At 50.3% G+C, this 14,122-nt stretch overlaps 1 protein-coding gene across 6 annotated transcripts in view; it reads left to right on the top strand.

Moving 5' to 3' along the window:
* Window positions 1-14,122, top strand: part of RAB40C (RAB40C, member RAS oncogene family) — a 31,927-nt gene that overhangs the window by 15,590 nt on the left and 2,215 nt on the right. For all 6 annotated transcript variants that reach the window (XM_036021145.1, XM_028519263.2, XM_036021143.1 and 3 more), the window contains 4 exons: window positions 8,363-8,423; window positions 8,957-9,017; window positions 13,123-13,200; window positions 13,471-13,693. In XM_036021145.1, the coding sequence (XP_035877038.1) occupies window positions 8,363-8,423; window positions 8,957-9,017; window positions 13,123-13,200; window positions 13,471-13,693 (423 nt within the window). The remainder of the gene's footprint in view (window positions 1-8,362; window positions 8,424-8,956; window positions 9,018-13,122; window positions 13,201-13,470; window positions 13,694-14,122) is intronic.

The following is a 14,122-nucleotide window of genomic DNA, read 5'->3' as shown; positions in this document are numbered from 1 at the left end:
TTAGGGCTGTTAAACAACTCTTGGTAAGATTCTGATCAAACAAAACCTAGTCTCCTGTGGTTTGCAAGGTGCTGGCAGCTCTGCAAAACATGGCACAGGGCTGCTGGGCAGCATAGGCCCGTTAGCTCCTGGAACAGTGCCTGGTGTTGGATTACCACTCCCTTCAGAGCCCTGTGGAACAATAGAAAACTTGTGAACCCATCAGGTGAGAGAAGTTGACAATTTGGGAAGCAGGTGCCACTGCACACCTGAGTGCAGCGCTAAAGCCTGGGCTGTGAGGGGCCAGCAGGGATCCTGCAGCTCCAGACCCTGGACCCCACACCCCCAGGCCCCTCTGCACACAGTGTAAGGAGGATAGACTGAAATCACGGCATGGGCTGAATGGCTGGATGGCCCACAAGTACATAGGCAGTTTCCCCTCTGGGAGAATCAGGCAGAATAGAGGGCTGAGTATAAGTCCATTCCAAATGGGGAGATCTTGACTACCTCTCACCCCTAGTGCTGAGATAGGAGCCCTGTGGCAGCAAACAGTCTTTGCTGGAATAGTTATCAGTCCAAGATACATGAGCTCCACACTCCCCGAGGTACCTGACAGGTTCACTATGAACCCAGTTCACAAGACCAAGTCACCCAGAACTTCCTATGGGTTTTTAAGATTCCTCAGGGGTGAATGGACAACCAAGGGCTACCACAAGGTGAGGAAAGATATTGAAGAACCTTAACAATTTAATAATTAATGTTGACGGAGATTACTGCATCCAAGAACCAAGGACAAGATGCTATTAGAAAGGAATATTCCAGCCCTGGCTGGTGTGGCTCAATGGATTGAGTGCGGGCCTGTGAACCAAAGGATCGCCAGTTTGATTCCCAGTCAGGGCACATGCCTGGGTCGCGGGCCAGGTCCCCTATGGTGGGCTTGTGAGAGGCAACTGATCTGGGTATCTCGCACATCAATGTTTCTCTCCCTGTCTTTCTCCTTCTCCTTCCCTTCCCCTCTCTCTAAAAATAAATGAATAAAATAAAAAAGACAGTGATGATGGAAAAGATGAGAAAGCTTTTTAGCCCACAGGTCACTCCCTAGCTAATAGGAGGCCAGAATGTGGAACAGAGGTGAACTGGTGACCTGAAGGACTCCTGGGCTCCCAGCATAGAAAGTGAAAAATAACCCCTGGAACACTGGACAGATAAAGTCCTGAGAACTTCCAGAGTGAACGGTCCTGTAAGAAGGGCTAAGAAGCAGAACACCATTTCCTCTGAGAGCCTCTGGTCACCTGCCACTGTGCAAGCCCTTTGTCCATCCAAGGAGTGTCTACTGTCCTAGGGTCTGAGACCTGGTCATCCCATGTGACCCCTCCCCATCTGTGAGCTGCTTTAGTCCCCAAGAGGCCTGGTCAAGCCCTGTGCGCCAGCAGCGGTTCTGGCACCCAATGGCCGATTTCTGTTCTGAATGGTCACAATGGTGCTGTACAAGCCATTAAATGTTGTGAAGGACATCTCTGGTCATCAATTTTTCAAAGAGCTGCTCTATATTTAAGGACTGAGAGGGTGAAGTGAGGGAGTAGGTCAGGGGTGTCAAACTCATTTTCACCGGGGGCCATATCAGCTTCCCAGTTGCCTTCAAAGGGCCAAATGTAATTCAGCTCCTTAACAGCTAAGGAGTAGTTCCATTTATACAGTCCTAAAATTATTTCAGCCCTTCAAAGGCAGCCTCGAGGCTGATGTGGCCCCTGGTGAAAATGAGTTTGACACCTCTGGGGTAGGTGATTGAAATTCTTTAGCAACAAATCTTCAGACAAAACAATTGTCAGGGCTGATTCATAGTGAAGTTTGGTTGGACCCTATCTTTTTTACCACAGGGAGATTGTACCTACAGGCCTCTCTATGGACTTGCTATGTCTATATTTTCTATGGCTTTAAAAGCACACTGTAAGTTTTTATCCAATTGAAGAACAACTTCTGGTCAAGATGGCAGCTTAGATAAACACGGCTCACCTCCTGAAACAACCACATCAAAATTGCAACTAAAATATAAAACAACCATCAGTTAGAACCATCAGAAATCAAATTGAATGGGAGCCTGACCAAACTGCTGAATTAAAGAAACCACACCCATCCAGACTGGTAGGAGGTGTGCAGATGCGGAATGAGCTGGTCCCACACCTGCATGTGGTGCATAAAAATTTAGGAGGGCTACCTTGGGAGCAAGGAATCCCAGCCTCAGCCCAGGGTTCCAGTGCCAGGAAGATAAGTCCCCATAACTTCTGGCAGCAAAAACCAGCAGGGATTGAGTCAGTGGAAGAAACTTCTGGAGCTGCAAGCGATTCCCCTTAAAAAACCCACACATGGACTTACACAGACTCACTCCCTCTGAACTCCAGCACCACCAGGGTAGCAGCTTGAAGGGCAACAGTGGCATACAGGGAGGAACTGAAGAGTCTGGCATCAAGGAAGGGGCTGGGGGACAGCTTTCTCCCAGCAGGCAGCAGGCAGAAAGGCAGGCAGAAGCCGTTGTCACTTTTCTGAGCCCTCCCCCCTCTTGGAGCCACAGAGCTGGCAGGCGGGTGCCATATCTGAGACTCTGTCAACCTGGCTAACACTGATTGCCCTGCCCTGGATATCACTTGAGACTCCACCTCACCCAACTAATGGACTCATGCAGGCTGTTAACCGTGACTTTTCCATATGCATGGCTGGTCTTGGCTCATGCTTCACAACTTCCTAAATCCTAACAAACAAGCAACAGCTAAGTGGCCCCAGGCCTGTCACTGGCAGTAGCCAGCCTAGATTCACAGCCTGGCTTCCCCTGGGAATCTCCAAGCCCAGCACAAGTAGCAGCCATCTCAGATTGCTCTATAACTCAGGCAGGGTGGCCTGAGGCAGGACATAGGTGGGGGCTGACTTTGACCTGCATCATCGAGGGAAACCCCAAAGCCTGCACAGTGACAGTGGTCCAATGGACAGTGACAGACCACGTCAGAGCAACGTTGCTCCGCACAGCTGATCCTACACGGAGGGCAGAGGTTGGTGCTCTGTAGTCATAGCCAGTCCTTGCAGCTGACTGGCTGGGGGAAATCACTTCCATTGACCTGCCAACAGCAACAAAAGCTCAACTACTAGAGGAGGGTGTACTCAGCCCACACAAAGGGTGCACCTCAAGTACCCAGCTTGGATGATAGGGGAGGCTGTGCCATTTGACCCTACAGGACACCCACTACATTAGGCCACACTACCAAGACAGGGAGTCTAAGCAGCTCTACCTAATACATAGACACAAACACAGGGAGGCTGCCAGAATGAGGAGACAAAGAAACATGGCCCAAATGAAAGAATGGATCAAAACTCCAGAAAAAGAGCTGAAGGAAATGGAGATAAACAATCTGTCAGATGCAGAGTTCAAAACACTTGTTATAAGGATGCTCAAGGAACTTAGTGAGGACCTCAACAGCATGAAAAAGATCCAGTCAGAAATGAAGGATGCACAAATTAAATGAAGAACAAGTTACAGAGAAACAACAGTAGAGTGGGTGAAGCTGAGAATCAAATCAATGACTGGGAATATAAGGAAGCCAAAAGCAACAATCAGAAAAACAAGAAAGAAAAAAATCCAAAAAAACAAGGACAGTGTAAGAAGTCTCTGGGACAACTTCAAGAGGTCCAACATTCACATCATAGGGGTGCCGGAAGGAGAAGAAAAAGAGCAAGAAATTGGAAATCTATCTGAAAAAATAATGAAAGAAAACTTGCTTAATTTGGTAACGGAAATAGATATGCAAGTCCAGGAAGCACATAGAATCCCACACAATATGGATGCAAAGAGGCCTAGTCCAATATACATCATAATCAAAATGCCAAAGATAAAGAGAAACTCTTAAAAGCAGCAAGAGAAAAGCAATTAGTTTCCTACAGGGGAGTTCCCATAAGATTGTCAGCTGATTTCTCTAAAGAAACTTCGTCAGCTAAAAGGGATTGGCAGTAAATATTCAAAGTCATGGAAAGCAGGGACCTACAGCCAAGATTGTTCAACCCAGCAAACTTACTTAGAATCAGAGAGCAGATACAGAGCTTCCCCCACAAGAAAAAACTAAAGGAGTTTATCCTCACCAAGCCATTATGATATGAACTGTTAAAGGGACTTATTTAAGAAAGGGAAGGTTAAAACTATGAAAAATAAAATGACAATAAATACATACTTATCAACAATTGAATCTAAAAAACAAACAAAGTAAACCAGAAGAACAGAGACAATTATGGATTTAGAGAGTATTTTGATGGTTTTCAGATGGGAGTGGGTGTGGGAGAATGGGTAAGAGGTTGGGATTAAAGAGTACAGATAGCCCCAGCTGGTGTGGCCCAGTGGATTGAGTGCCAGTCTGTGAACTGCAGGTCACCAGTTCGATTCCCAGTCAGGGCAGATGCCTGGTTTGTGGGCCAAGTCCCCAGCTGGAGGCATGCAAGAGGCAATCATTCCATGTTTCTCTACCTCTCTTTCTCCCTCCTTTCCCCTCTATCTAAAAACAAATGAAATCTTTTAAAGAAGTACAAAGTACTTACAGAAGTAGTTACAGAATAGCCATGGAGATGTAAAGTGCAGCACAGGAAATGGAGTAGCCAAAGAACTTATAAGCATGACCCATGGACATGAACAATGGTGTCAGGACTGCCTGAGGGAGTGGGGGTGCTGGGTAGAGAGAGACAAAGGGGAAAAAATTGGGATAACTGTAATACCACAAGCAATAAAATATAATTAAAAAACAGTTTTTACCCAGATTTGGGATGTGGCAAGGTGAGGAGCAAAGCATGAAGAATATGTTTGAATTTGAATTTTCGATATCCAAGTGAGTATGTCAGCTGAGGGGTTCTCCGCCCATGCCATCTTCCCACCATCCCCTCCCCTTTTGACCTCTTGGCTATGGGGCTGTCTGCAGCTTTCAGTTGGACCCTGCTCTCTCCTTTAGGGACCTAATGCCCACTTTCCTTAGTCCTCTCACACAGGCCTCAGCCTTCCTGGGGATGCTTATGCTGGTGCCAGGCATGGGGACCACCTTTCCCTGGAAGCCAGGGCCAGCAGCAGAGGGCTCCAGAGAGCAGTCACTGTCTTTCAGTCTAAATCGCTTCAGTGGTGATGTTGCTTAAACATCCAGCTGAACTCCAGCTTCTCCTCTGCAGTGTTCGCTGAGAAAGCTTCTTCTCTAATGAACCCTCTGATGAGCAGGCGTGGGGGTTGAGGACTGTGCAGCAGGAGGGCTGTCAGGATGACAGTGGCCCCATCTCATTACCAGGTCCCAGCTCTGAGTGCTTGTCCCCACGTCCCACGGGTGTGTTTGGCAGAGCTGCTGGAGAGCACAGACTAGGTGTCCTTTCTGACTCCGACCAAAGTTCACATCCTATTGTCCTGGGTGGGATTCAAGCAGATGGGTCAGCAGGCTGTCCAGGACACACAACATTTACGATGTGGGTTATGGGAGGAAGCTTAGAGGTGGGTGGAGGGTGGAGCCAGTTCCTTGGACCCTGTTTCCTCCTGAGCCCTACCTGGGTTCCCTCTCATCCCTGAGCCCTTCCTGAGTTTCCTCTCATCCCAGTGGCCCAGTTCCCTGCCAGGCCACTGGGCCACAGTGCCACCTCTGGGCTGCTTGGCTGTAGGGCAGCTCCTTTCAAAGGGGCTGGCCTGGGGGAGTGGAGCAGAGCAGTCTGGGGGCTGCTCTGCCACATGGAGGTAGATCTGATGTTGCCTAGAGGATGGGCATCCACATCCACAGCCTTCCTGAAATTACTCTCATAGGGCCCCGTCTCACAGAGGCTGTGAAGACAGGACCAAGAAGAGGGGAGTCCTGGACCAAATCTGTGCTTCTTGTTTGACAGAATTCCAGGAGCTTTCAGCCAAAGAAGCTGGTTATCAGCAGCTGAGAGCTGGGTGAAGGGCAAATGCAGAGGCGGTACAGTAGAGACAGGCCTGAGTTTTGTTTCTTCCTGAAAAATAGTTCTTTCACGTGAGAATATGTGTAAGAGAATCTTCTCTTGCTTTTTTCTTTTTCTTTTTTTTTTTAATTTAACTGTTGTTCAAGTACAGTTTTCTGCCTTTTACTCCCATAGCAGTCTTCTCTCACTTTTAAAAAAACATTGTGGTGAAATATACATAACATGAAATTTACCATTTTAATTATTTTTAGGTGTACAGGTTAGAGGCATAAGTACATTTACACTTGTGTGACCGTCACCACCCTCCATCTCCAGAACTTTTCATCTTCCCAAACTGAAACTCTGTCTTCATTAAACACTGACTCCCAGCCCTGACCAGTCTGGCTTAGTTGGCTGGGAGTCGTTCTGCAAAGCCAAAGGTCACCAGTTCAATTCCCGGTCAGGGCACATGCCTGGGGTGCAGGTTCAGTCCCTGGTTGGGGTGCATCTGAGAGGCAACGATCAGAGTATCTCTTTAACATCAATGTTCCTCTCTCTTTCTCCCTCCCTTCCTCTCTCTTTAAAAATAAGTAAATAAAATCTTTTTAAAATACTGCCTCCCCTCAGCCCCTAGTAACCTCTAACCTACTTTCTGTCTCTATGAAACTGACGACTCTAGGGACCCCACAGAAGTGTAGTCACACAGTATTTGCTCTTCTCTGACTGGCGTGTTTCCCTTAGCCTAGTGTCCTTGAGGTTCATCCGTGCCATAGCATGTGTCAGAACTTCACCCCTTTTTACGGATGAATTGTACCCCACTGCATGTATGGACCACTTTGTTAGTCCATTCACCCTCAGCAGACACTTGGGTTGTTTCCACCTTTGACTGTTGTGAGTGACGCTCCTAGGAACCCCGGGTGTACAAATACATACATGTTCGATTTCCAGCTCTCGTTTCTTTTGGACATTAACCCAGAAGTGGAATTTCTGGATTGTGTGGTAGCTCTGTGTTTAATTCTTTGAGGAACTGTCGTGCTGTTTTCCATAGTGACTACATCATTTACTTTCCCACCAGCAGTGCACAGGGATTTCGAATTCTCCACATCCTCACCAGCCTTTGGCATTTTCCGTTTTTCTTGATAAGAACCATCCAGTGGGTATGAGGTGATCTCTCATTGTGGTTTGATTTGCATTTTTCTGGTGATCTGTGGTGTTGAGCATCTTTTCGTGTGTTTCTGGTCATTTGCATGTCTTCTTTGGAGAAATGTCTATTCAAATCTTTTGCCCAATTTTTAATTGTTTTGTTGTTGTTGTTGTTGTTGTTGTTGTTGTTGAATTGTAGGATTTCTTTGTATATTCTGGATAGCAATCCCTTGTTAGATAGGTTATTTCCAGATATTTTCTCTCATTTCAGGGGTTGCATTTTCTTTCTGCTGAGTGTCATTTGGGACATGGGAGCCAGTGTCAGACTTGCAGTTAGGAGTTGGCCGGCAGAAGCACAGTGGGGGTAGAGGCACCGATGCCTGAGGCGCCGGGAGGTGCTCTGCGCAGACTGAGGTTGGCTTGCACGCACGCATGCATGCACGCACGCACACACACTGTGTGAGAGAAACACTTATGTTAAATGCTCATTTCCAAGCCCTCTTAGAGCAAGTGTTACAAAAAGTCACAAAACTGATGACCTTTTTAAAGCTTAAGAATGGAGGAGGCAACACTGGGCTTTTAGGAAGTTTCTGGACGGTCCGTAAACCAGTTGAAGCTCTTACATGTCCTATAGGTAGTATATCCAGCACTGGTCCTACGAACTTCTTTGGACTAATTTTTTCCCATAAAAGTGTAAAAAACTAAAAACTATAGCATGCATAGGTTCTGCATAGGAGAGCTCCCTAGCTCTTCAGAGAGATGGCATTTTAGAAATTACCTTTATTTACTAAAGATTTTATTTATTTATTTTTAGAGAGAGGGGAAGGGAGAAAGGGAGAAAAACATCAATGTGTGGTTGCCTCTTGTGTGCCCCCTATTGGGGACCTGGCCCACAACCCAGGCATGTGCCTTGATTGGAAATCGAACCAGTAACCCTTTGGTTCACAGGATGGCACTCTGTCTACTGAGCCACACTGGCCAGGGCTAGAAATTACCTTTAATAATGCTCCAAGTACACTCTAGTTGTCAGTACCTGGGGGCTATGGTGAACCCAAGAACCCAGAAATGTATCAACTTGAGATCCACACAAAGCAGGTCAGTTGGAGATGGACCTGCTGGACTCCGCTTCTGTGCCAGCTTCCTGTCCGGAAGTGCTGTGGTGCCCAGAATGCCTGGTTCCTGGGCTGGAGCCACCAGAAAGGCTCCAGCTGGGGGTAACCTGCCCCTCCATCTGACATCACTATAGAAACTGAGCCCTGGAGAGGTGGGTCCTGGCAGGCTCATCTCCAGGCGTCGTCTCCAGCTGCCCTTTGCTTCCTTGCAGGGATCGACTACAAGACAACCACCATCCTGCTGGACGGCCGACGGGTCAAGCTGGAGCTCTGGTGAGTTGGGCTGGGTGGGGTTGAGGTGCCTTGGGGTGGGAGGCCACAGCACTTCAGGGTTATTGCTAGAGCTTTGGAAGCTAAATGAAACAGGTCAAGAACCCTTAAAGGAACAGGAAGGTAGGAGTCCTGTGTACATTTTATGTGGAATGGTTGTTTAAAGAGATCCTGTGTAAATGGGGAATGGATTCTGCTCTGCGTTGCAGAAGCCAGAAGACCCAGGGCTGTTTGTTTGTTCTGATATAGCCCTGCTCCCTCTGCCCACAAAGACTCGTTTCCACAGTAGCCATGGCCCCTCTCCTCTTGCCCTTTACAGGGCTACACATTAAGGAGCATTTTCCAGAACCTTGAAATCTAGATGTAAATTCCCATAGGTTTGGGGTTCTCCAGCCTGACAGAGTGGTCTCCCAGGGCACTCAAGCCCACCAAGGCTGGCTGGTGTAAGCTGTGGGGGAGGGAGAGTGCCTTGCAGGGATCGTGCTGCACAAGCCATGGTTCCAGCGTTGCGTCTCACTGACTATCCCTTGTTTCAGGGACACGTCGGGCCAGGGCAGGTTCTGCACCATCTTCAGGTCCTACTCCAGGGGTGCACAGGTAAGACCAGCGACACTGCGGGTGCTGCCCTCCAGAGGGACAGGTCATGTTTCTGTGCTGTCAGACCCCACCTGCGTGGCTCCTTCTAAGAAGCTTTGATGTTGGGACATCAGCCTTCCACTAGGCTGCCCTCTGAGTGAGGGGCCACAGGTGTCAGAGGGCACCAGGTCCCTGTGACCTCACACTGTTTTCTGCTATGTGTCCCCACCAGTTCCAGTGGCTGGTGCTGAGACCCTGTCTGTGGGGACACCACTTGGTCATCTGGTTCACCAGGAACCCAAAGTGAGTTCCTGGTCACCCAGAACCTCCATGTGTGGAGTGAGGAAGCTCCTGGGGCAGCCAGGTCTATCTCAGGGCTGGGGCTCCCCGGGCAGGCTGGGCTGGATCCCCACATAGGACTGTGGGGCCTAAGCATTGGAGCCACTGTGGGAGGGGTTGCTCATAGAGGCAGGGTGTCAGTGAAGAGCAGGAGATGAGGGCTATCCCAGGGCTGCCATGGAAGTGCACCCAAGTTTGGGTGGATGTGCAGGGGTGGGAGGGCACCCTGGAAGCTATGCAGGGGCACGCTAGGGGAGAACGTGAGGGCTCGCTTGCACCTCTCTGTGTCCTTGGGGTGCCCTGAGCATGCCTGTGTGCTGAGTGGATCAGTGTATGACCTGAGGCTTGAAGGAGAGGGGAGAAGTCGTTGCATGGACAGGCCAGCTGTAGCCTGTCGCTGCTGTGTCAGCATGAGGGGTCTGATTGGTCCTGTCTGTAACGTTGTAGAGCAGGCCATGATGCCCTCAGACTTCTGGAATTGCCTAGGAGACCCCCAAATTCAGACCTGCCCAGCCCTGCTCTATGCACCAGGTGCAGTTCTCCACCAGAGCATGTACTGGTGTTAGACAGGGCCCCTGGGCATGTTTTGGGGCCTCTCGTTGTGTGGGGTGTGACTCCACATGGGTCTGTAGTCAGCAGGAGATGGGGCTTCCTGTCACCCCCTCACTCGGGCTTGGGCTCCCTTTTGCTTTGTTAGTCAGGACTGGTGAAGTCTGCGGCCACCTTGGCACTCTGCACTCCTGCTGATCTTTCTGCTGCGTGAGACCCGACGGGCTTAGGCAGTGGCCTGGCTGAATCTGCTTAGGTGTTGGGGACTCTGACCTGCATCTTCCTCCAGGGCCTGCCTTCGAAGGGGCCTTTCAGACATGGTGGGAGGCAGCGGGAAGCTGAGTGCGGCCTTCCTCTCTGCTGAAGGGGGGTGCCGAGGACCCCAGGTCCTGGCGCCTCTTGTCCTGGGAGCTCCTGCACAGGTGTGCATGGTGGCACCTGGAGCCCTAGCTTGATGGTCCCCCCATTTGTGCTGGTGTTGGGGGTCCTGCAGGGGTGATGATTCACTGAACAGTTCCACCTGGAGCAGCTGACCCTAAACAATCAGGACATGGGTCACTTGGAGGCATCTGTCAGCACCCCACTTCTGCACCAGAGGTGGGCTTCAGTCGCAAGAACTGCCTGCAGAATCCACTTCCTTTCAAATGAGTGTGTACTGTGGGTCCCTCTTTATTTTTAAAGGAGTGACTGCAGCCCTGGCAAGGTGGCTCAGTTGGTTGGAGTGTCATCCTGTACACCCGAGGGTTGTGGGTTCTATCCCTGGTCGGGTCATGCATACAGGAGGCAGCTGATCAATATTTCTCTCACATCAGTGTTTCCCTCTGTCTCTGTCTGTCTGTCTGTCTGTCTGTTTCTCTCTCTCTCTCTCTCCCTCTGCCTCTAAAATCAATAAACATATCCTTGGGCGAGGATTTAAAAAAAAAGATTTTCTGCATACGGGATGAGAAAGCTGCATTCCAAGTGGCAGTGTTGGTCGCCCCAAACAACAGGGCGACTGAGTTCTGTTGTCTTCCTTTTGCTTTAGAATATCTCCTCATTTTTCTATGACAAACACATGATGACTTTGTGATTAAAAAAAGAAAATGGAGCGATAGGGGGGCAGGAATGAAAGGCCATCAGGAAACGTCAGAGGGCACTGAGACCAACCCTGAGAAGCTCAGCTGCCTGCACACCCGGGGCAGGGACAGGGGCAGGGCACGGGCGCTCGCTCACGCTCGGCTAATTAGGGGCACCTAACCAGCTAGGGCGTCGGCCAGAGCAGGGGTGTCTGGACTTTTGGCGTCTCGGGGCCACACTGGAAGAAGAGTTATCTCAGACCACACATTAAATACATTGTAGCATGTAATCACAAAAAAACTTTGTAATGTTTTTAAGTAAGTTTATGATTTTGTGTTGAGCCGCATTCACAGCCACCCTGGGCTGCATGCAGCCTGCAGGCTTCAGGTTGGATACCCCGTATGAGTGTTTGGGGGACGCAAACGCTATGTCATCACATCCTGGTTCTCTCCAAAGCATCCGTCCAGTCGGTTGTGCTTGTCGTTGCCCTCACTTTAATCTGGAGGTTCTTGTTGACCCTCTGTACATTGACATGGCATTTTCATAAGTAACTTTGACAACAAGAGTACCCACTTCTAGGCCCAGCAGTTCTACTTCTTACAGGTCGAGCTACATATACTCAGAGGTTTATATGAGAATAAGGTGAAATTAATTGAGAGCCAGTGGCAGCACTGACTGACGAGCTTGGCAGGAGGCTCACCGATTTTTTAAAATGTGAGCATGTATTCCTTATATTAGTTAAAAAGTGGAGTAGAGTGAGAATCTGTTTGCCATCCTCCTTCTGCCTCTCTGAGACACACGAGTGACCCCCATGGGGGCGTGGTTCTGATACTGAAGACCCTCATCGATTCCCTGCTAACTGCACGGTCACTGTGGTCCCTGTTGCATATGATGAGCTCTGTACCCTTCCTTCCTGGGACTGGTGGGTTGGGGGGTGGGGTCTTCCTCTGTCATAACCCCAATCTAGTGAGTGGCAGCCCAGAGGGGAAGCCTGGGCCCTTTTTAAGACTTTCTTTATTTATTTTAGAGAGATGGGAAGGGAGGGTGAGAGGAAGAGAAACATCTATGCGCAAGAGATACACCAATTAGTTGCCTCTCACACACCCCCAGCTGGGGACCTGGTCCATAACTCAGGCCTGTGCCCTGACCGGGAGTGGAACCAGCGTCCTGATTCGAAGGCTGGCACTCGATCCACTGAGCCACACCAGCCAGGGCTAGTTTAAGCTTTTAAATATTAATAGGTAAGCATAAGCAAGAAGATAAACCTTCATCCAACCTTTCAAAATGTGGTTACGTCCTGGAAACGTTTTCCGTGCGGTATGCTGGGTGTTGATCTTTTTGTTTTACAGCACACACTGTGTGTGCTGTCTGGGGCCGGCGCTCCCACCGCGAGGTCTGAGGCGTGCCTGTGACAGGTCACTGTTGAGACATTCAGGGCAGTTGGAGACAGCCCAGAGCTGAGTTCTGAGTTACTAATCTCTAAGGGATGCGACAAAAAAGTCCCATAGCAAACCCTCTGCTGGCCGGTGGGGCTGCACATGCAGCCGCCTGAGTGACTGATGTCCTGCTCTGCAAGTCTGGGCAGGAAACTCAAACCCCTTTGCTTGGCTGCCCCGGTGCCCCCAAAACAGAGTATGCTGCTGGACAAAGTGTCAGGGGCACTGTCCACACCCACCTGCCAGGATTGTCCACAGAGTCTGCCTGTCACCCAAGATCTGCCGCGCCTCTTTTCAGCTCCTGTGACTTCTACGTGGTCACAGGATAGTGCTTATGGTGTGCTTGGAGGAAAAAAGTTGAAAAAACTGTCAGTTCTGTTCCAGCCAAGCCACCAAGGAGAGGGAGGAGACAGCATCGAGCCTGTGACATTCTTGACTATCTGTGACATTGCTGCCATCCCACATGAGGGTATCCAGGGTCACGTGGGCCCAGCCATGGCGAGGAGACACAGTGCCCAATACCAGAGACCCCTCTTAAATATGACCGGACGCCTCAGTGTGTGGTCCACACTGCCATGTGTTAAGTAACCTGCATGATCTCCTGAAAGCTGTCTGGCTGTGCCAAGTGTCTGCACCCTGCCTCTGCTAGGAGTAAGGATGTGTGTCCCTGAGGGAGTCTGTGCTGGAACAAGAGGCCTCCATCTGGCTGACCCCTCAGCCTGGTGACACCCGTGTCTTCCTTGCAGGGGATCCTCCTGGTGTATGACATCACCAACCGCTGGTCCTTTGATGGCATTGACCGGTGGATCAAGGAGATCGATGAGGTAGGTATCCCTGAAGACACCCCTTCCATGGGCACCCCCTTCCCAGGGCACGTGTGTTCCCATCCCCCACTGGAGCCTCTCGCTCCCATGTGCTGCCTGTCATTCCTTACACTGATCACCGTTGCACTTGAAGGTCAGGGTCTCATGCCTCAAAAAGCTATGGTTTATGGGTCTGAGCCCTACCTTGTCATAGAATCAGGGGATGGGGACAGCTCAGGGGCGGGGGGCATTCTGCATTCATGCCTGTGCTGAGTCCTCTGCCCCCTCAAGCATGCACCTGGGGTCCCCCGGATCCTGGTCGGGAACCGGCTGCACCTGGCCTTCAAGCGGCAAGTTCCAACAGAGCAGGCACGTGCCTATGCAGAGAAGAACTGCATGACCTTCTTCGAGGTCAGCCCATTGTGCAACTTCAATGTCACCGAGTCCTTCACTGAGCTGTCCCGTATCGTGCTCATGCGGCATGGCATGGAGAAGATCTGGAGGCCCAACCGAGGTGAGGTGCAGCCAGGCGGGCCGCTGCGCCTGAGACCTGAGTGTGGCAGGCAGTGGACAGGTGACCTTCAGAGGTTGTGGTCCCTCCCAGGTGTCCAGGCTCCCCAGATGTAGAACTTCCACAATGCACTGCAGCTGTCCCATCCTGTATGTGCTTTGAATGGGGGCCCCAGAGTTATGAGAGGGAACTGTGCATTGCATCACGATGATGCCCTTGTGCTGTGGGGCGGATGCTGTGGGCCATAGTGTGTCCTAGAGCAAGCAGGGGGATGGCTTCTAATCCCTGTGTACTACCCTGTCCCTCAGGCTCAAGCCACATCCCACAGAGGTGCTAGTGTTCCTGGAAGCTTCAGCCTCCTGCGAGGTGCTGAGGCTGTCTTTAGGTGTGGGTGTGGGCTGGCTAAGCCCTCAGAAGTGAGGTCCCAAAAGA

Source organism: Phyllostomus discolor, chromosome 3 (genome assembly GCF_004126475.2).
Source record: "Phyllostomus discolor isolate MPI-MPIP mPhyDis1 chromosome 3, mPhyDis1.pri.v3, whole genome shotgun sequence".
Lineage (NCBI taxonomy): Eukaryota > Metazoa > Chordata > Mammalia > Chiroptera > Phyllostomidae > Phyllostomus > Phyllostomus discolor.
This window is presented reverse-complemented; position numbering and strand designations above follow the sequence as displayed.